Source organism: Paramisgurnus dabryanus, chromosome 5, assembly GCF_030506205.2.
Source record: "Paramisgurnus dabryanus chromosome 5, PD_genome_1.1, whole genome shotgun sequence".
In the NCBI taxonomy this organism is placed as follows: domain Eukaryota; kingdom Metazoa; phylum Chordata; class Actinopteri; order Cypriniformes; family Cobitidae; genus Paramisgurnus; species Paramisgurnus dabryanus.
The window spans coordinates 20,350,528-20,376,639 of record NC_133341.1 but is presented as its reverse complement, the minus strand read 5'-3'; the positions used below and the strand labels follow the sequence as shown (position 1 = coordinate 20,376,639).

General features: G+C 38.0%; 1 protein-coding gene across 4 annotated transcripts in view; it reads right to left on the bottom strand.

Moving 5' to 3' along the window:
• Positions 1 to 25,574, bottom strand: part of cacna1ba (calcium channel, voltage-dependent, N type, alpha 1B subunit, a) — a 163,776-nt gene extending 138,202 nt beyond the window's left edge. For all 4 annotated transcript variants that reach the window (XM_065250240.1, XM_065250241.1, XM_065250243.1 and 1 more), the window contains exons 1-2: positions 25,474 to 25,574; positions 24,979 to 25,118 (exon numbers count right to left, since the gene is read on the bottom strand). In XM_065250240.1, the coding sequence (XP_065106312.1) occupies positions 24,979 to 25,118; positions 25,474 to 25,566 (233 nt within the window). In that variant the 5' untranslated portion in view covers positions 25,567 to 25,574. The remainder of the gene's footprint in view (positions 1 to 24,978; positions 25,119 to 25,473) is intronic.
• Positions 25,575 to 26,112: the final 538 nt, after the last annotated feature.

Here is a 26,112-nt window from a genome sequence, read left to right as displayed (position 1 = left end):
TCAAGCTGTTTTAAAGCATGAGGAAATCACTGTCACAGGATAAACTTTTACATATTCTATTATGATGCTCAAAGAGGAGTTTTAAGTGATACATTTATCGACTACAGAGGGACTTTAAGTCCTTTCATTCAGACTTCTCTTTTCTCCAATCATGAACAAGGTTGAATCATTATAAGAGCTGCATCTAAAACGCATTAAAGGTTTATAAACTGCCTTCAGGAAAGCGTTCAATATTCAAAATGTCTGAGAGGCCTCTGCACTAATTATAGGCTGAGGGCTTGAACATAGAAGATACTGAGTACTATTTTAAAGCTACAGTCATAAATCTAAACTCTCGGTGGACCACAAATGGTCAGATGCTGTGCTCCACATTAGGCAGCGTTCAGAGAGAGATCCACAAACAGAGGAGGATTGTGTGAATACATGAGCCTGACCAAGGCAGATTCCCACATTGTACAAATATTCAAGACTCTCAAGGCACCATTTGGAGTCCTCTATGTATCACATTGGCAGAAAATTTCAGAGAACATGTAGCCATTTGAGAACTTGCACATGGTTCATGAAGCAGCTCTAAAGCCAATGGATGCTTCAGCAATTCAAAATCAGGGAACGTTTTTAAGACATTTGAAATGTATATTTAAGTGAGTAAATATTTAAGGCTTCTTTAAAGGGGGGGTCAACGGTATTTCATGCATTCTGACTTATTAACACAGTTTAAGAGTTGGTTTCCTCATGCTAAACAAATGCAGTGTCAAAAAAGCAGTTGGACGTGTTACAGAGTATTTCTATGCGGAATGCACTTCGGCAAGGTTTGTACAAGTTTCTGAAATTTTTTTTGATTACGTGTCCAGCTGACGTTTCAGGGGTAAGCTATACGTATACATTTTTTCATGGGCACTTCCCCCGGAAAACCACGCTCACACGTCAATCAGCGGGAGAGCGAGAACCGACATGCATAGCTTCATGAAACAGCTTTGTTTTATATCAAGACTCAACAATGGCACGAAAGAAGAAGTGTGTTTTGGGATGTAAGCCAAAGAAAGCCAGCCTTATGAAAACAATGGATGTGGTTTTGTGTGTTTGTTTGTTTAACGTTGGATTTCATTGAAAAGTCCCAACCGGGTCATGAGTTGCATGCTATAAGTAAGACTTCTGTGTTATCTTGGAAATAGGCGCGTAAGTGCATATTATATAAACAACACAAACATGCAGTAAATCATAAGTTATCCAGTCAGTGTTGTATAAAGTGTTGACTTGTGACTCGCTCATCCCGCAGCTAGTAAATATAAAACTACTCTATAGGTACTCCAGATTACCATCAGATACGCAGAAATAGAATGTGTTATGGATGCTTTGAAGGGAATCTAGACATTCTTCAGAGGTTTAGTGGTGTGGCATCTGATGAATCTAAATGGTACCTCAAGAATTGAACTGTTAAGGGCTTTTCACACTGGAAATAGTTAACCCTGGGTTAATGGCATCCTGGGTTATCTGTTTTACGTTTCACGCTGTTCACGCTTTAGCTTTGTTTCATTGTGGTAATAACATTCTAATCCTGCTTCTCTTCACACTGCATGCATTAACTCCTGGTTAAGTACAAACAGTGTGAAGGGTGAAACAGATAACCCAGGATTCTTTAGAATAACCTGGGGTTAACTATTTCCAGTGTGAAAAGCCCTAACGCATGGATAACCCAACAAAAGCAGGGATAACCCTGCCTCTGAACAGGGTTTCATTACCCTGGGTTAATTTCAGGGATAACCATAGACTTTTGTAAATATAGACGTAGTGTCCATAAAGTCTCCCATTGGTTTGTGAAGATCGCTTTTTAAGCTTAAAGTAGGCGTTGCCTGTCGTCACCATCTTGGCCATGCGTCACCGTGAATCACTTGCGGATAACCGAAAATGGGTAAAGAGGCGGGTCATGGGTGAAGCTGAGGTGGCTGGTTGCAAAAACCACGCCTGCCTAGCTCAATTCTTGTGACAGCAGTGGCTGTTCACCCCTCACTCAAGTGGCCACACCCTTAATTATGCAGAACTTTAAGGCTTAATATAATTTAAACGGATGAATAACAAAAAAATTCACCTCCCTCACAGTTGTCACAGGGCAAAATTAGCTATTTCGACCAAAAACACCTTTTGTACCAGGCTGTAAACATATTACAGTATTTTATTTTCTACTGTAAAGTTGGGCATTTTAACATGAAGGTCTATGGGAATTGACTCCCTTTTGGAGCCAGCCTCGAGCGGCCAGTCGATGAATTGCAGTTTAAGTCACTTGCGTATTGGCTTCATCAGAGAGATCGGAAGATTGCCCTTCGGGGATAACCCTGCTTCTAAATTACAAGTGTCAAACAATCCTTAATCTAGGGTTAAAAGCAGGGTTTGGAATGAAGATAACCCCTTTATTTTGTAAAAAGCCCTTTATTGTGATATGGGTATAAAGAAAAGAAGACCTATGCCAACTGAAAATTTAAAACGTGAAACCTTTAATTTTAACAAAAAGAAGACACAGTACTAAAAGCAGGAATGTTCCAAACCCACCAGCCTGACAAACAGCTTTTTAAAATGGTTTGAATAGAACAACATAGTGCTGTGTAACTGATTTATGCACAGAAAAATAATAATGTAATTACTTTAGCTATAATGTACACACCCAGGTGGATGAGATTATTATGTGGCTGTTAAAATAAAAACAAAATTTGCCAAAAACACAGAACTACACCACCCACAATTCTGAAGCAGGATCCAATCAGAATGAAGATCATAACAGCAATCCTCATCATTGGATGTTCTATTTGATTGCTAGGTTAAGAGCAACCATACTGTGCCATATACAAACGTGGGACATTAGGTACTTAATGGAGCTGAAGAGATCAGCAGTCATACACCGCCGCTCAACTACCTGCGTAGTGGAACACCATCGTAAAAAATAAAACAAGACATGAAGGTTTATTGCCTATACACTTGCTGCTTATAGCAGCATTTACGCCAACAGCCAGCTGATGGGTATGATATTTCAGCAGCCGTTACAAACACAACTGTATGATGTTATTATATGAGGCTCCAAGGGCAATGGCTTGGCTTCTCCTGAGTTAGCCCACTGTGCCAACATCATTATAGACAGCATCAACAGCCTCTATAAAAGGCAGCATTTACACACAAATTAAGCAGAGGGGTCAAAGTCAATCTGTCTTCTTGAGCTCAGATGAGAGACCCCATTTATTATTCTTGACTGGCAGGTTCCTTCATCAGCCTTTAGAAGTTATTGATGCACTGGATTGTTTACACAAACCAGACCGTACAAAATCATAGAAACCCCTGCTGTTACAGAGACGGTCAAGATCAAAGAGAAGATTGTTGATGGATTGATGTGTGACTCGGGTAATTGTTACAGTAGATTAACGAAGAAAACAGTGAGATGCATAGGGTGTAAAAGAAGCATATTTTACAATGAATCTAATGCAGTTGATGAAACGGTTTTAGAAAACTGGCACCATGCGGGTTTTATAATTCATCAGGTTTTAGAGTAAGATAAATAATGTAGTTGGTCTGTTGTCATAACAGCTTCCCTTCTCCAATCCCAAAAATGTTTAACATGTAATGCAGAAGCGAGAACATTTTTTAATTTTTAAAAGAATGTTTTTGAATTTTTTATGTTACTTTAGAACATACGCTTATACAGTATCCGTGGGTTTCACTGAGCTGTTAGCAAAGTTTGTCACTGGAATGTATTATTGCTTTTTCACACAAATAATAAAGTCATTTACGCAGCAAAAGAAAACACTTACAGACACAGAAATAGCACACAGGACTGGATTAATAACAGGCAAAGAGAAAAACTAAACTTTTCATTTGTGAAATACAATTGCTGATCTGAGTGCAATCTGGACATGCTAATGAAAAAAGGGACAGCTATTCTGCCCTAAACTCTCAGAAAAAAAGAAAAGAAAAAAATGGTACAAAAGTTGTCCGTGGGGTGGCACCTTTTCAAAAAGTATACTTCTGTACCTAAAATAAACACCTTTATACTTAAATGATGCATGTTAGGACCTTTTTAAAGGTATACCGTCCCAGAGACAAAAAGGTACAACTTTGAACCTTTTTCTGAGAGTGTCAAAGACAGTAACTTTGTTTTTGGTCGAAAATTAGATATTGATATTTTTGGGACATTCAAGACCTCCTATATCATGTGGACCAGTAACAAAGTCAATTTCGGGTTATTTTTCTTCAGAAAATAACTAGCAAAAAAAAAAAAAAACTGACAACTAAAAGTTAGTAACAAGTCTAAACTAAAAAGTGATTTTTCTCAGTTCCACATTCTATAAGTTAAGGTCTTTTGCCTTTGTGTGACAGTTCTGCTGTTGCCCCTTCTGGTAAAATCTCTCTCTCTCTTTCTCTCATTTTACGTAGGCAAAGATGTACGCAGCTCTTACACCGATAATAAAAATACATGGCACACCTGTAAATGGATTCCATAACATTCCAGTAAATGCCCGACCTAAACTATGAAGCAGATTTACAGAGGTATTAACTCCCCTGGGAGATAAGCAACAGATCACATGAATCATTAGGCGGTGATTTTATCAACCGGCAGCTAAGCTACTGTATAAAGCAGATTCTTTAAGTGGAAGTTTATAGAATTCCAGGTCATAATCTCCAAATAATTACTTGAAACAATGCTATTAAATTTAATATGACAAATAAATATTTTGATGCCACGTTACTATGTCAATGTCCCTCAAATATGATTTTTTTGAGAAAACCACCTAAAATATATAGATATTCATTTATATGTTGTGTACTGCATAAAGAAACATTTAAAATATGTTTAATGATGATAAATGGAAAGTGTGATTTTTGTTTAACAGACAAGGCGTAGCCTCTTATGGAACGGCTGAAATTCCACAAGGGGGCGCATTTGTTCCTCAGACGTTGCACAATAAACATGACATCCGAATATATTCATTATAAATCATGAATGAAAAGTGAGATTCGAACGAATGTCTGTTAGTGAACTTATTGTATACACTATTTATATCGTAATTCGGTCAGAAACGTCAAGATTGTGAGATGAACAAATCGTTTTGGATTAAAAGGCTTGGATATTCCATTTCCTTGGACTTTAGGGGATTTATGAACAATTTGTTTTGGACAATTTCACCGAAGCGGATAAAGGAAAGATTTTGAAGGTAAGTAAATATCCTAAATCGGCGCCGCCCGGTTCAGGTAACTAACAACTAGATTACAGTTTTATGACTGCTAAAAATCATATTATGCTTTCTGTGTGCGCTTAATGGAATCCCGAAAGTCTAAGCTTTACAACGATGTGCCGCATGACCGTATATTTTGAAGATTTAATGCTTCAAAGTTACAATGTCGTAATGCAGCCTCCCCATATAGGCCTCACGTGCACGGGAGGGGGTGTGCCGTGTACGGCACAGTGTTCCTTATCAGGTTAAAGCTTGTCCTAGACTAAAACACATGTTTGAGCTGTCTCAACTGAAAATAACTTGCACTGAATGCCATTGTTTTGTTTCAAGATACATACCAGTAATGTATTTTCTAATGTCATTTAACTAAGGCCTAATCTTGGCTTCAGCTACACATTGTCTGTAAAACCAGGCCTAAGAGTAACAGGGCTTGAAATTAACTTTTATAGTAGGTAGCACTGGCATAGCCTGGTCCAACCAGACTCTCGTACATTCATTTCATTTGTACAGAGAGTCTGGCCATGCTCCATTGCAAAGCGTTACTTCCGGTAAGGAGGGTCCATTGTTGAAGTTTTAAACTATTGGATCTGCCCAGAGTCACTCAGGATCTGCCAAAGCAAATCGCTAACGTGTGGTCGTGACGTATATATTATGCACCGAAACCGTCCGGAAACAACAAGTCAGAATAATCAGACAAACACAACTTAGCAAACCTGGTTCTTGCTCCGGCTTTAACTTCTGTATATTCGGCAGTTTTGCAACAACGGACCGAATAGCTTTTCTCACATCTTTCTCCGCTGCCATTACTGAACTACAACTCAAACTGACGCACGACCTCAACGTCATCGTTCTTAGCCACCCCCATCTGTTCGCTGATTGGTCCTGTAGATTTTTGCAGGGGAAAACGAAACTCTATAGAGAAATCCCAGACGTAATGCCGAAGCAAAATGAAAATTAAGCGGAAGCACATAGGAGGGCGGAGCCAGGCTAGCACTGGCACTCCCAAATGTAAAAGTTAGGAACACCAGCAAAAATTTAGGAGCATCCATTAACAATTATAGGAGCATCACAACTTCATCATCCTGAAGATTAAACATTTGAATCAAATCTGTTTAATTTTCTGGTTTCATAAATTGAATTGTAATCATTTATCTTTTTTCAAAAATAATCAAATAAAAACAAATACATTTTCATCAAAATATTGAATTTTTTATCAAGGATTTTGCTACTGTACCATGGCTGCAGCAGGCGCAATGATATTACGCAGCGCCCTAAAAAAAGTCTCCTTGGTAACTTTCAATAGCAGGGGACTATTTTCAGGCACTGTGCGTAATATCATTGTGCCTGCTGCAGCTATGGTACGGCAGCAAAGTCATAGATTATTATGTCAGATTAAGAGTATAGTTCCTAGTCATATCGGCCTAGAAAATCGCAACTTTTAATTTTCCGTCGGTCTTAGTACACAATGTAACTACAGAAGAGTCGAGTTTTAACTAGGAAAAATATCAAAACTCTTTGGTCATTTTTTAAGCGCTATGCTAATGGTCTAATCAGATTCAATGAATTATGGTCTCCTAAAAGTGGTACCGCCAGACCCGGAGATCAGCTGAATGGATTCCAAAACGGTAAGAATCAAATGTTTAACTCTAGGGCAGCTGGAAAATGAGCATATTTAAAAAAAAAGTGGTGTATCCCTTAAACAGAGAAAACTACCTAACATACCCAAGTGAGTGAGAAAGGGGCACTGCAGTAAAAAGTACATTTAAAACCACACTGAAATATAAACAATTCTTGAAAGTATGTACAGCATGTAGCAAGAAATGAGAGAAAACACTATGAACCCTTAGAAATAAAATGGTAATAACACCCAACAATTTTCCTTGTCTTTTTTATTTGGAATTTTCTGGGGACACCTCAGGAACCCCCGGACCCCAGTTTGAAAAACCATGGTTTAAAATAACACCCTCGGCACTTCAGCTGATATTATGTAAGGGATAATGTAGAGGCAGCCGGTAGTTATTGGGAAATAAGCCCCGACAGTGTGATCAGGACCCGACGCGAAGCGGAGGGTCTTGTATCACACTGAAGGGGCTTATTTCCCAATAACTACCGGCTGCCTCTACATTATCCCGCTTATTACACGGCTACTTGCCACATAAGAAAAAAAACTGGACATGAATATGAATTTGAAACATTTTATTGGCATATTTGTTTTAAATTAACATTTGTATCCTTCCGCGAAACTTTGCACAGATGCATAAAATGATCGTAATACCTTATTAAGATCCTCTGCTTCATACTTGTCTCCATTTTTTCTCTTTTAGCCAGTCTTTGAGAAGTTTTAATGCCCATTCTGTATTTTTTTGTGTGTTGGCTTCGTAGCTGTCATGCTCTATTTTGTCAAGTTCAGTCTCAGTAAGCTCTCTGTGTCTTGTCGTGGTTGTCGAGTGTTTGTCACAAGATGGCGCCAAACAGACAGTAATCTTTATTGATCTTCATTGGCGCGGAGCGATTTTACTCGTGAAAGTAGTCCGGCTATGCGTTATTATTTTGGAGCGGTTATTATTTGAAAAGAACGAACCTGCAAATGTCTCAACTGACCAATCAGAATCAAGCATTCCAGAGAGCCGTGTAATAAGCTGCAATAATGATTAGTCTTAGATTTTCTAGTTTCACAACAAAATCAAAGGTTAAAATAAGATAAATGCTTTGCATAATAACATTTATTAGCTACACAAAGCTCCAGCTCAGGCATGTACTCTGAAGTGCTAGCTGTGTATTTAGTGTTTCACAGTTGGACAAACAGTTCATTAAACATGCAGTGGCAAAGCAAGCCCTTTTATTCTTATACAGTATGTTGGCCTGGCATGGGGAGCGTTTACACTGTAATTGTAGAGTACCGATCACGGCTGAGCAGAGTCCAATGTAAACTGCACAGCTGCAGCTTCTCTCTCTCTTTTGTGTGTGTGTGTGCGTGCGTGTGTGTGTGTTTGCAATGCTCTCATCCACCCCATGAGACGTACATAAAACATGTAAGACAGCAGAAAGCAATAGTGAACCATGAGACATCAATAAGTCTCATGGTTCAAATGGACACTCAACACGCACTTTCCAGGTAAGATGAAGTGCAGGTTTATTTACTGTAGCAAAGGCCCTTTCCTGTAATTATTACTTTATCATTAAACAAAGCTAAGGTCCAGAAGCTGCTTTAAGCTGCGGTATACGCAAAAAGATTCAATCTATTTAATTGGCCTTGCTGAAGATTTTCTTTTTTAGAAGCTGTATCGACACATCAGGGGAAATAGTGTAGGGCTTTTCCAACCTGGGTACAGAAAGGAAACTCAGGAGACAGCCAGTCTCATCACCATAGAGACAAAGCCATCGCCACTTCTCTCATTAAAACACAAAGACAGAAAGAGAGACGGAAAGATAAAGATGAGTTTTGGTAGACGGTAAAACAAACATAATGTAGAATGAATTATCACTAATATCAAAGCATTTACTATGTATGGTCCAATTCATATTTCCAGTTATAGTAAACAAGTTACATTCAAGCAATTTTAAAGCATAAAGAAATTACTGTCACATGTTAAACATTTCCAGATGCTATTATGATGCTCAAATAGGAGTTTTAAGTGATAAAATTATCAACTGGGGGACTTGAGACTAAATATCCTTATACAAAAGAGAAGAATGTCTTAAAGAGACAGTCCACATAAAAACAGAAATGATGTCATTATTTTCTCACCCTTGATGCAAAGCAGTATGACTTTGTAACGCAAAAATATTATTTTAAGAATTAAAAAACTCCTTTAAGCTCAAGTTCCTCTTTCTTTTCACGTAATTATTTTAAAAGGTTACAGAGGCTCTAAATCATAGAAAAAATCTATAGGTACTAGAAATTAAATCATAAATTTATGATTTTAGATTTATATCTAAAGCAACTTACTTACAAAGCATTTAAGAGACAGGTTTTTATCAGTACTGTACTGTATGTGTGTTTCCTGGGAATCAAACCCACAACCTTTTGCATGCTAAGTAATAGTAATACTAGTTTTAATAAAAACAAATCAAAATTGAATTATACCTTTACAGAACATTTGGAACAATATACTGTAAAAATTTGAATTTTTTGATTAACCATTTGTTGAAAATTGATTAAAAAGCACCCCATTTAATGATATAAATGTTCTTCTGGATCAGAATCACACCACTACACAGATCATTTAAGCAAATAAACATAGTTATACAAACATAGTAAAGATCACTAGTCTCCATGACAACCAGTGTCTGCCACAAAAGAGAGCATCTACAGACACCGGGACAAAAAACATGAACAACTTATGACAGCAAATAGGTCACAGGACCCCAGTCGCCACTTCAAAAGGGAGCACAGTGCTTTGGTCTTTCCTAGCTGGGCAATGGGCCTTATAAATATTAGATAGTGACTCCAAAAATACACTAGTTATCAATAATGTCTATAAACCTTGTGAAAGCTCAATGTTTAAAATCAAACAGACCAAATCTCAAAATCAATTTAAGCAGATCACCTTTAAAAACTCAAACTCAATGAAAAAGATTCACTAAAATCTGAAATCTAAGTGCTTTTAAAAAAAGATTTCAGTAATAATTTCCAAGCTTTGGTAATGTAAGTGCATTTAAGCTCTTCAGACAATAACCACAGATCAATGCAATATGTGCAGATAAAGCGTGCAGCGGCAGACCAACCAATCACGTGTCTCTTGTAATAGATAGCAGCTTCTTTCTGTGAGCAGCACTCAGCTCAACGGGACTCTAATCGTGACATCAGGCCATCTTATCATTAGGAAGATGCGTTTGAGTATTTAACACTTATTTGCGGACATTGGATGATATACAAGTAAGCTACATCATTTCTTGTGTCCTGCTTCTGGCATTTAAAGAAAAAATAAAGTTGTTAAAAATACAATGCTAATGTTTTTACATGTGTTTAGGTACAGTTTAAAAATAAATATTTGATCCAGATGTTTAATCACATCTTTCATGTGTCATGGCATGCTCGTAGTCATTTACATATACATATACATATAGATATACATATACATATACATATATATATATATATATATATATATATATAGGGGCAGGGTGTGGAGCTGAGGGAACAGAAGTCTTCTGAGAGGTAAAGAAGATGAGACTGATGTAAGGACAAGTCAGAATAAAGCAAAAGGACAAATGAGGAAAGGAGAGATCCTAGGGGCATCAGAGGAGTATGGGGAAATCAGGGGTCAAAGATTTACATTGCAATAAGGCAGCTCCACCTGCAATAAGGCATCTTTGACTACAACATGGCTGTTGGATTGGCACTGAATGCTGCATAATGCATCCACAGGGATTATCTCGCATGTCTTTAGCATTTACACAGCTTAATGTGCGTTGCACAGCTGAAAGTTGACACATTGATGCTCCACCCGGCAGGGTTTCCTCACACACCTGCCTGAATGTCAGAGCATTTCATAAGAAAACTCTGGCTGACCCTGCCAGCTGACTCATCATCCACACAGGTCTCTCGGGATGAATGAATAAATCTCATCTACAGTTCATGATGTGCCACAAAATGTGTACAGAACTTTACTTACATTTTTTCGGTTATCATGAGGGAGTCTAACTAGGATGCTGTTTAAACAATCTGATGGTTAAAAATCTGGCACTGCAACACTATGAGGGGGAACGGCCTCTATAGGGTTGCACAATATTTTGCAGAGCAAACCAGTGGGGCCGGTTGGGTCAAGGGTTGGTTGGCACACAGTTCAATTAAACACTAAAGGGCACTGCCACAAAAAATCTGACATTAAAATGACTGCCCTTTTGACCTGAACACACCCATTTACTAAAATCATTGAATGGTCACTAACTGTTGGTGAGGATAAATTTTATATTTTACAGTGTCAAAACAAAAAAGGTCCCCACAATAAATACATTTTAGAGCTATGATAGATAGAGATATATAAAATATAAGGATTTCAGTTGATAGAGATAGGATCACCTATATTTTGACATGAAATTTAAAAGTTTCTGATGAGTGATGCTATGTGGCTAATATCATTAAGTGGTGTGTCCTAATGTTGGTGAGGTTGGTTGACACACTGATTTGGGGGTTGGTTGAAACATGTGCATACTGCATTATGTCTGTTACTTCTTATACTTACACACATACACAAATTCACAAACTTAAACACACACAATTTACGTATGTTAAAAATAATAAATATTGTATTATAATATTTATAACATATAATACAGTATATAGCAGGCCTATATATATTATAATATATGGAATATAAATAATAAAATATCATATAACTAATATAATAAAGATAATATCATATAAAATATATACAGACATCATGATATTATAGTAATGCTATTATATATTGTATATTTATAAATATAATAACTATCTGGGGTGTCTTAAGAGAATAGACGGCCTGGGAAAGTTTGGCATTGGTGCCACTCCCCATACACACACACACACACACACACACACACACACACACACACACACACACACACACACACACACACGCTATAAAAACTGTATATAAACTGTGCCAACCAACCCCATTGCATGTGCCAACTAACCCCCATACTGGGGCTGGTTGGCACAAGTGCATAACATGACTTTAATGATGAATATAAAAATTTTAGGAATCATTTGTGAACATTAAATGTATCTGTTGATTAGCTGAGATCTTAACCTTTCAGTTGTTACTGGTTAGACTTTTTTAACATATTACATTACTGATAAATATGACAGAGAGTGAAAATTGTGCCAACCAACCCTGCTCTCCCCTATTGCAGCAGTTTGGGTTAACTCATTCATTTTTAATACTTTCAAATGTTAAAGTTTTAGCAGGCACGTGAATGATCCCTTGTGTGTGCTCTGACATGTGAAAGATGATCAGAAAGTATGTGAAACATCTATGTTTGTTATGTTATTTTAAAAAAAAATAATACATTCTAATTAATTCAAGTGTTATCATAATGCAAACATTGTATAATTTAGCAAGTTAGCATTTTCATCAATATCGAGCAGTTAATAATCTCGAATAATAAGCCACATCATGAAATAGTTACAAACGGAGGTGAGATTGTGTCGGAGAGACTAAATAGTCACATGACAATAATATACAACACACAATAATAACATAGAAGGCCATAGATCTCTATCAGTAGACATTTTATAGTTTTAATAGAAATAGTACAGCACATTGTGTAGTCTAATATTGAAAAATGATGTCTGTGAGTCTTGTGTTTTATTAGATACAGAGCATGCAATAGATTCTCAATCTTATTAAAATAATAATTTTAGTGATAGCTATCCATGCACAAAGGTTTTAATGACCAATATAAAGGAAAAACTACAGTAAATTGACAAAACGCTAAAATTACATTTTTCTTGCCAGGACTTCCGACAAAAAAAAATTATGAGAATTTGATTCATGAATATAAATAAGAATACTACAGATTTTTCGCTTTTTATATTTGTTTATATATCACTACAGAGAAGAGTTATGTTACAAAGGTCATATGATTATAATGGCTGTACCCAAAGCAAATAGGGGCCTTGCAGTCTTACTACATGAATGTGTGTAAACAGACAATCCCTCTTTTAGAGCCCCATGTGATTTAATGCCATAAGGACTTGCAATCAAAGAGACTGAACAGACCTGAGCAGGGAGCATATTGTTTGCGTTGCTTTGATGGCTGGCTTTAAAAGACAGACTTGTGTTCAAATATTTGACTGGGTGGCTTCTCGCTGTTTAGGATTAAATGACAGCTGATGATTTGTTCAACTGTTCCGCCAAACCACTAGATTTCAGCGTGCTAACAGAATAGGTGCAGTCAAAAAAAGACACAGGAGGAAGTTCATTTTACACACGCACACACACACACACACACACACACACACACACACACACACACACACACACACACACACACACACACACACACACACACACAATACAGACACACACATATACACACAGGTAAACAGACACACATACACAGAGAGATACAGGTAAGCCGAGGACAACTGAAAGGCCCATTTTATCACAGCTGTCTATGTGATTTTAAAAGGACAAAGCTACTCAAATAACAACTACAGGGGCATCATCTATAATGACCACCACATTATATTAAAATTTTAAAATTTTGCCTATTAATTCATGTTTTTAAATGGGGGGTTAAAGCTATTTCGTGCATTCAGACTTATTAAATCTGTCTAAAAGCTGGAAACATAGGCAAAATGTCCAAAAAAAGTTCGTTCACGGAACGAAAACGAAAACCAGAAACTTTTGATTTTTTGCAAGGAACAGAAATGAAACCAAAACTTTCCAAAAATATATGTTCCGGAACAGAAACGTTTATTTAAAATAATGGTAACCGGTTAATAACGTTATTTTTTCCGTTCTTTGACAATATTTCTGTGCAATACTTTCACTTCCGGTCGTCGTTGACTCATCTGAGATATGAGAAGCTTGCCTCCAGCAAGCAGCCTACTCAAGCCCAAATCTCTAATGCTCAATGCTAAAAAAAAAGATAAATATTGTTATCTACCAAGTATCTCAAGATATTTGTTTTTTACTAATTAGTGGTGTAACGGATCGCAGTTGATCCGTGGACCCATGGTACGGCTCGCATGTGATTTGTGGATTATTACGCAAATTTAAATAGGGTGAAAGTTGATCATTTGCACGTGTTTCAAAGGCTTGCAAATGTTAACACTTAAGTGATTTTAAACAATTTAACTGCTAAAAGACGCTAAAGTGAGCAATTTTCTGTACACACATGCGGTTGAATGTGTCCGGTTCAACTCCACCTTTCAAAGATCAGAACACTTGATGTATAAACTTGAGAGAGAGTTGCGCTACTGTGTCTCATACTGTAGTCCATTTAAATACATTTGGTGAATAAAGCACTGAAAAACAACGTAATTTTCACTTTATGTAGAGCGACATCTTCTTCCCTGCATCTTCTTCCCAAAGCGCCGTTTGGAATTCCTTCTCCGTCTGTGTGTGTGCGCGTGTTTAAGTGCAACAAATGTAGGCATGTCAGAATAACAGTTATGCCGCTTACATGATGTAGCCTTTTTTAATGTTTGATGACAAGATAGAGACTTAAAATTATGTAGACTACTAATTTAAGTTTAATGTCCTAATGATCAGCCTAATTATTTGTATGTCCCACAGCTGACATGGAACATTATTAACCGGTTTAGGAACTTCATTTTTTTGTTCTAACCGGTTCGGGAACATCAATTTTAGGGTTGAACCAAAAACTGGAAAAATTAAAGAAAACATGGTTCAAAGCCCTGTGTAGACGTGTGACAGAGTATTTCTGTGCCAAGTGCATTTCCCCAGGGTTCATACAAGTTTCAGAACGTTTTTTTTTACATGAAAGATTCATATGTATCAATCTTGCTCCATTTCTTTTATGGGCAATGTCCATGACGTCGCCCATAAGTTTGTGAAGAGCTTTTTTAAAGCCAATAGTTTGTGGGGACTGCTGTTACCACCTTGGTCGTGCGTCTCCACACATCCCTCATGATTGGAAACATAGGCAAAATGTCAAAAAAAGCAGGAAGACGTGTGACAGAGCATTTCTGTGCCAAATGCACTTCCCAAGGGTACAAGTTTCAGAACTTTTTTTTTCAAACATGAGAGATTCATATGTAACAATCTTGCTCCATTTCTTTTATGGGGAATTTCAGTGCAGAAAGTGTAGTGGAAGTCCTTATATGGGCACTTTATCCCATGCGCACACTATAGACCAGGGGTGTCCAATCCTGCTCGTGGAGGGCCAGTGTCTCTGCAGAGTTTTATTTCCAACCCTAATCAAAAACACCTGATCCAGCTAATCAAGGTCTTACTAGGCAGACTAGATACTTTGAGGGAGGATGTATTGAGGGAAGTTTTAGCTAAACTCTGGCCCTCCATGACTGACTTTGGACACCCCTGCTATAGACTGTAAAAAAATATGGAAATATGAAAAAATATGTCCGTGATGTCACCCATAGGTTTGTGAAGAGCTTTTTTGAAGCCAAAAGTTGGCGTGGCCTGCCCTTGCCATCCTGGTTGGGCGTCACCGCGCATCAATCATGGATAACCGAAAATGGGTAAAAAGGTGGGACGTGGGTGAAGCTGAGGTGGCTGGTTGCTGAAACCACGCCCGCCTAGCTCGACTCTAGTGACAGCAGTGACAGTTCACCTGTCACTCAAGTCGCCATGCCCTTAAAGGTATAATGAAAGATTTTCCCGAATTTTAGAAAAGAACCGCCCTATCAAACTTTTTGAAAAATGCACATGCGCAACACCTGCTCCCGAGAGGGAATGCCTATTAAACTTGCGCATGAGAGAGCATGCACGAGCTTAGTTATTCTCGTGCCACTCTGTTTACAAGTTGCTGTCAGCATGGCTCATACAAGCCTACTTTCCAAAAGAAGATTTGCACTTTTTTCACTATGTCAGACTCGCCACCGATAAGTGAAAATCTATTTACGACAAGCATCTCTATAGGTAACTTTAGCATGCTACAGGCCAATAAACAAGCTTACATCAACTTTTTGCTAGCAATGATTTGAAATGGATTTCTCCAAATAGCATGCAAAACTTTACCTGACTAGTAGAAACTTCGCGACTGAGGCATAAGTGATAAGCCCAACCTGTGCTTTTAAGGCCTGCCAGCATGTGAAATAATCTCCCAAAAACACTATTGTCTTGTTTCTTTCTTCAGAGGTCTTTCTCTTCTTGTCATACAATTCGTAGACACTTTTTCTCTTGCACATCTCAGACATTTTGAAAAAAACACGGTGAGAGCGGCGAGCTTCAATGAATGGCTGAAACCGTAGCTCACCACACATATACACCTGAAAGTGTGCATGCGCAGAAAGCGAAAACTACCTAGGGACAAGCACGTACGATGGCCTTGAGTAAACATATCACCAGAATGATTGACAACTTGGAGGACCAATAGTCTTGATGATCCACCCGGAAAAAGAAAATCTTCCATTATACTTTAATTATGCAGAACTTGAAGGCTTAATATAATTTAAATGGATGAGTTACAAAAAAATTCAACCCCTCACAGTTGCCATGCAGGGCAAAATTAGCTATATAGACCAAAAACACCTTGGTACCAGGCTGTAAACATATGATTTCATGCTGTAAAGTTGGGCATTTTAACATGGGGTCTATGGGAATCGACTCCCTTTTGGAGCCAGTAGATGAATTGCAGTTTAAGTCACTTTCGAATTGGCTTCATCTCTGAGAGAGATTGGAAGGTTGCCCCTCGGCGCGCACACACCAACTAGAGCTGACAGGAAAATATCACCAAATAAGTGTTATTGTGGGGGAAATTTAAGATTGTTCAGCTTCCCAAGGTACCCAGCATTTTGGAAACAATGGATATAGTTTGTTTATCTGAGGTCGCAGCGGAGTTGTGCGTGTTTGTTTGTTAAACGCTGGAATTTGTTGAAACGGGGTGGTCCCAACTGGGTCATGAGCATAGCCTGTAAAAAGGTGGACGTAGTGTCTGTGACGTCACCCATAAGTTTCTGAAGATCATTTTTGAAGCTTAAAGTAGGGGGTGCCTGCCGTCGCCATCTTGGCCACATGTCACTGCGCATCACTCGCAGATATCCGAAAATGGGTAAAAAGGCGGGACGTGGGTAAAGCTGAGGTGACTGGTTGCTGAAACCCTGCCCCCCTAGCTTGACTCTAGTGACAGCATTGGCTGTTCAACCGTAACTCAAGTGGCCAAGCCCTTAATTATGTAGAACTTAAAGGCTTTTTAACATGGAGGTCTATGGGAATTGACTCCCTTTTGGAGCCAGCCTTTAGCGGAAAAATAGTATCTCACAAGGAAAGTAGCGGGTGTAGCTTCTGTTATCCACTGTAAATTGACTAGATATAGAAAATCTGTAAAGCTGATCTCTCTTTCATAAATCTGATGAAAACTAAAGACTCTTTGGATATCTGAAGGATGTAATACTACTCTATGAGGCTGTTTACACTTGGCATTAACATGCGTTTTCGTCGATCAGATCACAAGTGGACGACGTTAATGCCAGGTGTTAACGGTGTTCAAAACGTTTTGAACGTGTCCACTTTCGACCACTTTCAACCACATCCAGAGGTAGTCGAAACCACTTTCGATCGGATCGCTTTGGAGTTGCGGAACGCAAATGTGGTTGAATGTGTTCGAACAGCCACACTCGACCACCTTCTCTCCGCCCATTTATCTAATCTGAGGTATTAAACACAAGTTTTACGTCTTTTTTTGAATTCTGGCGTGAAGATACGGTGAACAGCGCTATTTTTAGCCTTTTATTGATAAAACTACTGCGGGTGTTCTCCGTAGTTTCGTTTTGAAAGCGTGAAAGTTGCGCGATCCTATTTCATCAATTGCGCTGAAAATTAAGGAAAAGCTCCAACATATAAATGTACAAAACACTGTGCAGCAAGTATACTTGCTAAACAAGCAGCGAACTCCGACATAATATTAGTTTGCATCCATATAAACTCATAATTACTCCCGCTCGCGTTTGAATGACAGCAGAGAGACTCGCCCACCGTCTCACGGACTGTCCCCTCACAGACAGAAGCGGTCGAAAGTGGACAAAAGAGACGGATTTAAATACCAGGTGTAAACGTAATGTGTCTCTCTCGTCCACTTGTGATCCGATCAATGAAAACACATCTTAATACCAAGTGTAAACAGCCCCTATAGGTACTCAAGATTAACAAGAGATAAGCAGAAACAGCATGTGTTATGTGAGCTTTAAGCCCGATTTATAGTCGTACGTAAGCTCTACGTCGTAGCTCTGCCGTAGGGTATACGTAGCCTGTGCGTAGTTCTGCGTAGCCTGACGTGCACCTCGCAAATTTTTTAACAGCACGTCAGTTCTACGCAGTTCTAAGTGCAGTGATTGGTCCACTAGAACCCCTCCTGTCAAGTAAAAAAACTGCGTCATAGGTATTTCTGTTTGCGACAGTGAAAACAAAGATGAGCCAAGTTGAGGAGTGATTTAACTTAAATGGCAACAAAAGTCGCTGTTTATTTACTTCCATCATTGCTGGTCTTCTCAAAACATACACAACAAGTTGCTGTTTCTTCTTCTTTTGTGGGTTAACTTGCCATGCTTCTTCTTCTTAAATATTCCTTATTTAAGTGTTCCGGTAGCTCAATTGTGTTAAAGGTCACACATACTGGTAAAAATGTATACCTGCAATGCACTGAAAGCTGCTTTGGATAAAAGCGTCAGCCAAATGCCAAAATCTGTAACAATAACTGATTCTGCGCAAACCTCACAGTTTTTCCCTTTTCCATAGTTGCCTGCATTTGATTAAATGAAACCGTAGTACAAACAGCATTTCCTTTATCATTTCTGTTTAGAAGTTGCCCCCGGGCCAGGTATTATTAAGTTAAACAATAACCCATGGTTGACCATCCCCAAGAGAAAAAAACAGCCTTCATTCCTGTGTTCCAGAATGTAGCTGTGAAAAAACAAAGGGCCACCTGCTTGAGATGCTAGTAACAGTACAGATGCTACGGAGTGAGTGTGAAAGAGCTCTGCTTATTGGATGCTATTTCATCCAAATCCCTCCCCCTCCCAACCCAACACCTCTTCTCTCACAATACATTATTGACTGTCGCACCAAAGCATCCAACTGTGTTTCTATGATGTGTCTCAACAGGAGGCTGTGGAAGCATTACTGTAAGCCTCTACACCATCTCTCAGGCGAAACCTCAAAGGCTTATTGCAGATAAGCTCTTCAGAACACAAAACAGTGTTGTGCATAACTGTTGAATCACAGTGAATCGCTACTTTACTGATATCTAATTACACAAAGACCTATAATTGATTCAAGAACAATCTTGGAAGCTGAAAGATCAGATAAATGCCAGATAATAAAAATGTGGGTACATTTCTAAACCTAACCATTCACTGTATATTTCTGTATATGGATAGATCATATATGCTGCAATGATAATCCAAAATGCAGAAATGACATTTTATGGACTATTCTCTCTGACCAATCAGTTATCCTTAGTGTTTACACGTCACATTTTAGTATCGGTACAGCCCGCTTGGAACCTCAACCGAGGTGGTACTAAAAAGTACCAGGTACTAGGTACTTTCCACAGTGGAAAACCCCTCAAAAAGGTGCCACAAGCCTACAACTGAACAAAACGCACCCTCCTCCTTCATCATAGACATTACAGCAAGATCACCAAGGAGAAACACCTATACAAGATGCTTCATATAGATTGACATCAGCATTGTTTAGGTCAGTGTCTAGAGAGGATTGTGATACCAGCAATGACTATAATGTTGTGTCTTCCCTTTAGGTAAATGACTTCAGCCTCCCACAGGAACACACACCAGTATTGACATGTAAAGCTCCTCTGTGGCAGCCACAGAAACCCAATCTACTCCCATAGTGCTGAGAATTGTGAAAGAAGGAATCAGGATATTGCTGTGAAAGGCTGCAAAATCCATTCTTCAGCAGGAAACTAAAACAGACACTGCGTAGGCTGTTATTGAACACAGTGAAGAGGATCAATATACACAACATCTTTACCACTTGTGAATACAGTTGTACATACTGTACCATACTGCTGCACAAGAGGAGCTTGACCACTCCTTTATAGTTCTTTTATGCAGGTCTTTCACAGAACGACAAACATTCAACCGCAATACTGAAATCATAAATTAAAAACCATATGAGTCTGTTTCCTCTGCAAAACACGCATGAAAACATTTTGAACAATGTTTTTGGACCAAACAATGGGGATCAATATTTTGGGTGAATTGTTTGTATTTTAAAGAGAATATTTCACAAGACGTTTTTAAATGTAAAATAAATCTTTGGTGTCCGCAGAGTATGTGAAGTTTTAGCTCAAAATATCATAATTTATTACAGCATGTTAAAATTGCCACTTTGTAGGCGTGAGCAAAATTGTGCTATTTTGGGTGTGTCCTTTTACATGCAAATGAGTTGATCTCTGCACTATATGGCAGTGCTGTGGTTGAATAGTGCAGATTAAGGGATGGTATTATCCCCTTCTGACATCACAAGAGGAGACAAATTTCAATAAGCTATTTTTTCACATGCTTGCAGAGAATGGTTTACCAAAACTAGTTACTGGGTTGATCATTTTAAATTTTTCTAGGTTGATAGAAGCACTTAAACATGGAAAAAGTCAGATTTTCATGATTTGTCTCCTTTAACATCTTTTGTAAGGAAACAAAGCACTGTTTAAAGTCCTCATGAAATCAAAATTTACTATTCTTATTTTTAGTGGAATATTGCAGTGTTTATTATAAACAGTTTGTCCATATGGGTCATTATTTTTTTACATGTATGTGCCCTCATAAACTTTAATCAAATTCTGAAAATGAACTTGTGTGTTGTGGCGATCATTCTCTGATGACGTCAGATAGACGGCTTGGGCGGGAGAACCCTTTAACCCCCGCTCCCTCCAACTTTCAGTCTGCTATGAGTTTTTTTTTTCTGGACAAAACGCCTACTTTTCTATATCCAGTCAATTCACAATGGAAAACAAAAGCCATGCCTGCTATTTTCCTTGTGTGATACTATGTTTCATTTTCTTTCGTTCTCTTTCTTTCAAGTCATTTGGGATGCAGCCAGGGAGAACATGCAAACTCCACATCGAAAAGCCACCTGACCAGGCGAACTGTGCCGCCCAATATTCTGTTTCACTCGGATATAAGTCACAAAATGTCGATCGTGTCTTCCTGTTCAAAGGAACTTTAAGGAGAGGACATTTCACATCACAGCTGGATACTCATTTAACATTACGCTACTCAATTGATCCCCTTACTACAGTTTTCAAACAGGACAAAGCCATTAAAAATACTCTGGACAGATGGTGTTTAGGACTTAAGTTTGCTTCCTGACGTTTTGCTAGAAGCAGCAGGATATTCCATATACCACCTACACAGACCTAAACAGATGGAGCAGTGGAATACAGAGTGAGCACATACATTTCAGGAAAAGATGGGTATGATCTAAATCAAACATTTACACTATTAACAGTAATACTTTACAGTAAAGATGTATTCATTAATATTTGCAATAGTTAACATGACCAAACAATGAACAATAATTATACAGAATTTGGTCATCTTGGATGTAAATTTCTACACATTTTTTTTTACAAATTTTAACATGATTACTGTTATCATTGTTCGTTCATAATACATACACTCTAAAAACAAACAGTGCAAAATAGCACTAAAAGTGGTTCACCCTATGTTGCTATATAGAACCATATCTGGTGCTATAGTGGTGCTATAACACCCCCGCATGGTTCTTCATACTGTATATATATCACTAAAAGTGGTTCCCATATGATTACTAGCATTTAGTGCTATTTTGCACAAATTTTTAAGATTGTAATTCATTAGCTAATCTTATATGGTTACAGGGTTTCTCCTATTTATTTATTTATTTATGAGGTGGAGGTGTTGCTATCCTGGCCTTGGACATTGGCCTTGCTTTTAAATGCAGTTTGAGTTTAGGCAATGAAACAATACCATGTCCCAAGGACTCAATCTCTTCAAATATGATAATGTCGTATTTCAGCTATAGGAGTTTTACTTGACTCTGGTTTTAATTAAATATCTATTATAATAGGTTTAGCTCTTTCCGTAATACCACTGTTCCTTAAAACGTATGATTTCTGTAATGCCCTCCCACCTTTCTTCTCATCCACAAAATGTTAGTGAGGTAAACTGGAGTTGGGGGGGTCACAACCTTTTAATGTAAAGAACTGTTTTGTAAAGTGTTACCAATATAAGTCACAAAATCTCGGCTTGAAGTTTCATCTTGTGCTAAACAAGCTGTTTATAATTTACAAATATATATGCAGACAAACATGCATTCAATTACATAAATATGAAGATTGCTATGTCATAAAACAAAAAAATTTTTATTTAACCTGCTAAAATAAAACAGAGCTCTAGACATCCAAACACTAATATTATTAAAGGCTATGCTTTCCTGCAGTGCATTAAAGGATGCCTCTCATGCATCATACATAATCCTCTAAATTCGAATACCACACCACATGTAATACAAGATCTAACAAAAGATCTAAAGGCAAGGCATCGCAGTCTGGCTTTTTCCAAACACAGTAAGATTTCCTCAACATAACATTCAAATCCCCCCCAGGACCCTTTTCTATAGGGGTCCAGAAGAACACGAGCCTGAACATAATCATCCTCCAGGCAACTCAAGCGGCTCATTAAGAGCGATTGATCTGAGTAGGGAACCCCAGAAGCCATTCGCCTCATCGTGAGATCAACAGCAGTGTGATCACCACGCCCCTCACCATGAAACAAGGAGTGAGGCAGAGGCTGCTGGAGAGCACAGCGGTGGAGTTTGATGTAACAAAGCTATTCCCTTATTGTTTGGTTCAATACGATATTGATCCGGTCGTGAGCCTATAGGGTGAGATATATTATCTTATTAGCAAGTCTAAACATCTTTTTGGAGCTGTTAGAGTGAGATAAAAAAGTGGAATTTAACCCCTAAAAAATTTCGGTTTTACTATGGACATCACTTCCATTGAATATTACATAAATGTAAAGTATTATAGTGTATTGTGAAGCTTGCGTGCTGTTTTAAACTCTATTTGATCTATTTATCGAGAGGTCATCATCAGTTTAGGAAACATTGATATTGCTTCTCCAGTCAAATAAAGCCAAAGATAAGTGCGAGACTGCATGAGGGCATCACTCCAACATTATAAATAACAACAGATCCTCCTAAAATGCTTGGAAAGCCCTAAAACCACGTCACGAATCTCATATAGACGAATCCGATATCAGCAAACCTGAACACATAAAGTGCAGAGAAGCAAAGAGATTACTTTTTATGATTGTGTTTTAGTGGGATACAAAACCATGAACCATTTCCAGCCACTTAATTTGCAATTTGCAAAGCTAAAGGCTGTAACAGAAATCAACTTAAATTTGCAGGAAGACACCCATTTTAGTGATATCTGCCGGGATGTAGGGACGAGTCCTCATAAGTGGTGTGTTAAAATTATTTAATATAAGCCTGCTGATGATCAATGGGTTCAATTATTACGGCAACAGTCCTCCATTCAATCATTTCAAAAGCAGTTGAAAACGATTTCAAAACGATTGCACTTTCCCATGCAGTATATCAAATACATTCTGATTGTGGCAACATGGCGTAATAAGTCATTCTTAGTGGGACTGATCAAACAACTAAACTGCTCGGGTGGCAGACCTCAGGCTTTTATGGTATAAAATGATTATAATTATTATTACATCATACAGCTCTGCTTCAGTTTAATGAAGCGCATCCATTTCCTGCCAAACACATTATGATATGAGTGATGGACCAGCCCACACCGAAGGTGATAGAGATCTGCAAATCATCTGACCACAGGCCAATAAAATGCAAAGAAAATGTGCAAAGTGAATATATATTTATATATGTATAGAAACACCAAATATAAAGCATATATTAAATAATCTAAACAGCAGGCTTCCTAAAATGCACATACATTTAGCAGATACTTTTGTCCAAAGTGACTTACAGTACAGGACAGTACATTCAAGTTATACATTTATTTTATCCGCATGCGTGTTGCCTTGAATTGAACCCATGACCTTTTGCACTGCTAACACAATGATCTACTAATTAAGCGACAGGAACATAAGAACATGGATCTGGATCTGTATTCACATGCATCCATTTCCGCTGCCTCCACTAAATCTGTTTATTGCAGGGAGGTGACGTAAATCTCTGTGGATGGACAAAATGAATCTCCCTGCTATTGTGCAGTGAAAGGCAGGACACTCCCTAGCGCTCCCAGTAACCATACAGGGATCAGCTCCACCGTAACACTGTGTCTGTCCCCCAGGATGAGTAGAGATCCCTAGGGCCAGTCAACCAGTGGAGCCAGTAATGCGGTCTTACTTTAGGCCCATTTTAAGTGCAATCATCTCGCATTTAATACTAAATGAGCCATTATCATACCACAATTTTCCATTTTTATAATCTAGAAAACATCACCACTGCTGTATATCATACAATGCAACCACCAATTGAGACTATTATCTAGTAATTACTGTATACTAACCAAGACTTAAATAAATAGTAAATAAATAAATAGACTAAATAATAGTGTACTGTATAGCACGTGAAGTGTAATATCACATTCATAGAAACAAAACAACAAACACAAGTAACTACTGTAACTTTTCCAGGCCAATAAATTGACAACAAAATAATCATCTACTGGTACACCAGGTAATAAAGCGTATGAATGGGGTGTCAGAACGTCTCCATATGCCTTTTGCTGAACTCTCTTTTTAACCTATTACACTTCCAGACATATTGTTCAAATAGCTCAAAACAGATTTACTGAATCTGCTGACCATCCACCTCAGCCCCTGATCTGACCGCAGCAAAGCCTAACAATCATCATTTATCTATGTACAATATCTCAGCTGCACTGCCTGTGCCAGGGTCAAACAGACAAAACTGCTTCCTCTCCGTTCCATTGAGTGCTTTTGTCAACAATAGAAAAAAATGGCAAAAAAACATTCTTTTTTTACCAAGGCCTATGCCGCCTTCTGTTTAAAGGTTGCTGTTTGGTGAATGTGTGTTTTTTTTTTATTTGAACCTTGCATAATTCGATGAATATACAAACTTACCCTGTCAACACGACAACAAAATCCATTACATTCCACCCATTGCGAAGATAGGAGCCTTTATGAAAAGCAAAGCCTAGGGCGATGATCTTGATCCCAGCCTCGAAACAAAATATTCCAATGAAGTAGGGTTCCGTGTCATCCTGTCATGAATAGGGATATGGCATGCTATTAGTGTGAAATAAATAAACAAGATACAAGTTTGCAATGAACATGCCATGTATTAGTAGTACATGGTTATGCATTGTGTAAGTTGATAATTTAATGTAACTTCACTCCTCTTTCATTAAAGACACTAAAAATGTAAATCAAAGCATCTACAATGAGTGGTGCAGAGATAAAGTGTCAATAAGATACAAATACAAACTTTAGAAAGGACAAATCTGTTCAGGAGTTCGTTTTATAGTAACACTGTAGATACTGTATAATTATGGGTTTTCCAACAGACAAATCAGGTAAAAATTGCAATGCATCAGAAGAGGGAAAAGTTCAACTCACCAGCCGCTTTGACATGGGGGTCTTGTCTAATGCAGGTAAATGCTGCTCTAAGCCCAGAACTATGCAGTTTGCTATGATGGTGGCAAGAATCATGTATTCAAATGGAGTGATGTTGTTAAGGAAAAGCTCATGATATACAAATAAGTTGAACTTACATGAACATCACAGAATTTTGGAAGTTGGGAAATCAATATAAAGAACAGCATAAGATAATACAAGTTAATTTAGGCTAGCTCAAGACATTTGTTGGAGATCGACTGGATCCACAAATATTTATTTTGTTCCACAGTTTGATTTCACTGCCATGTTTAATTAACAATGAAATAATTGTAGTAGGTGATCTCACTTCATCTCAGGTACCTTATGACTAGCCAACAGCTGTGTAAACTGCGTCACACTGTCACAGATATGCCGTTAAGTGGGAATTATTAGGATAATTATTTCCCGTGGCACTCCTTAAAACACATTTGCGTCAGACTTGTGGAGACACATTCTTCACGTATAACATGGACATCTTTAATTTTCAGAATTAAATTCACAATTTGGTTGCACTCTATTTTACAGGACATGGTATTACAGTGCACTTACAGTGTATACCCAACAAAATAATAGAAACTACAAGTACTTATAGTTTTAGAG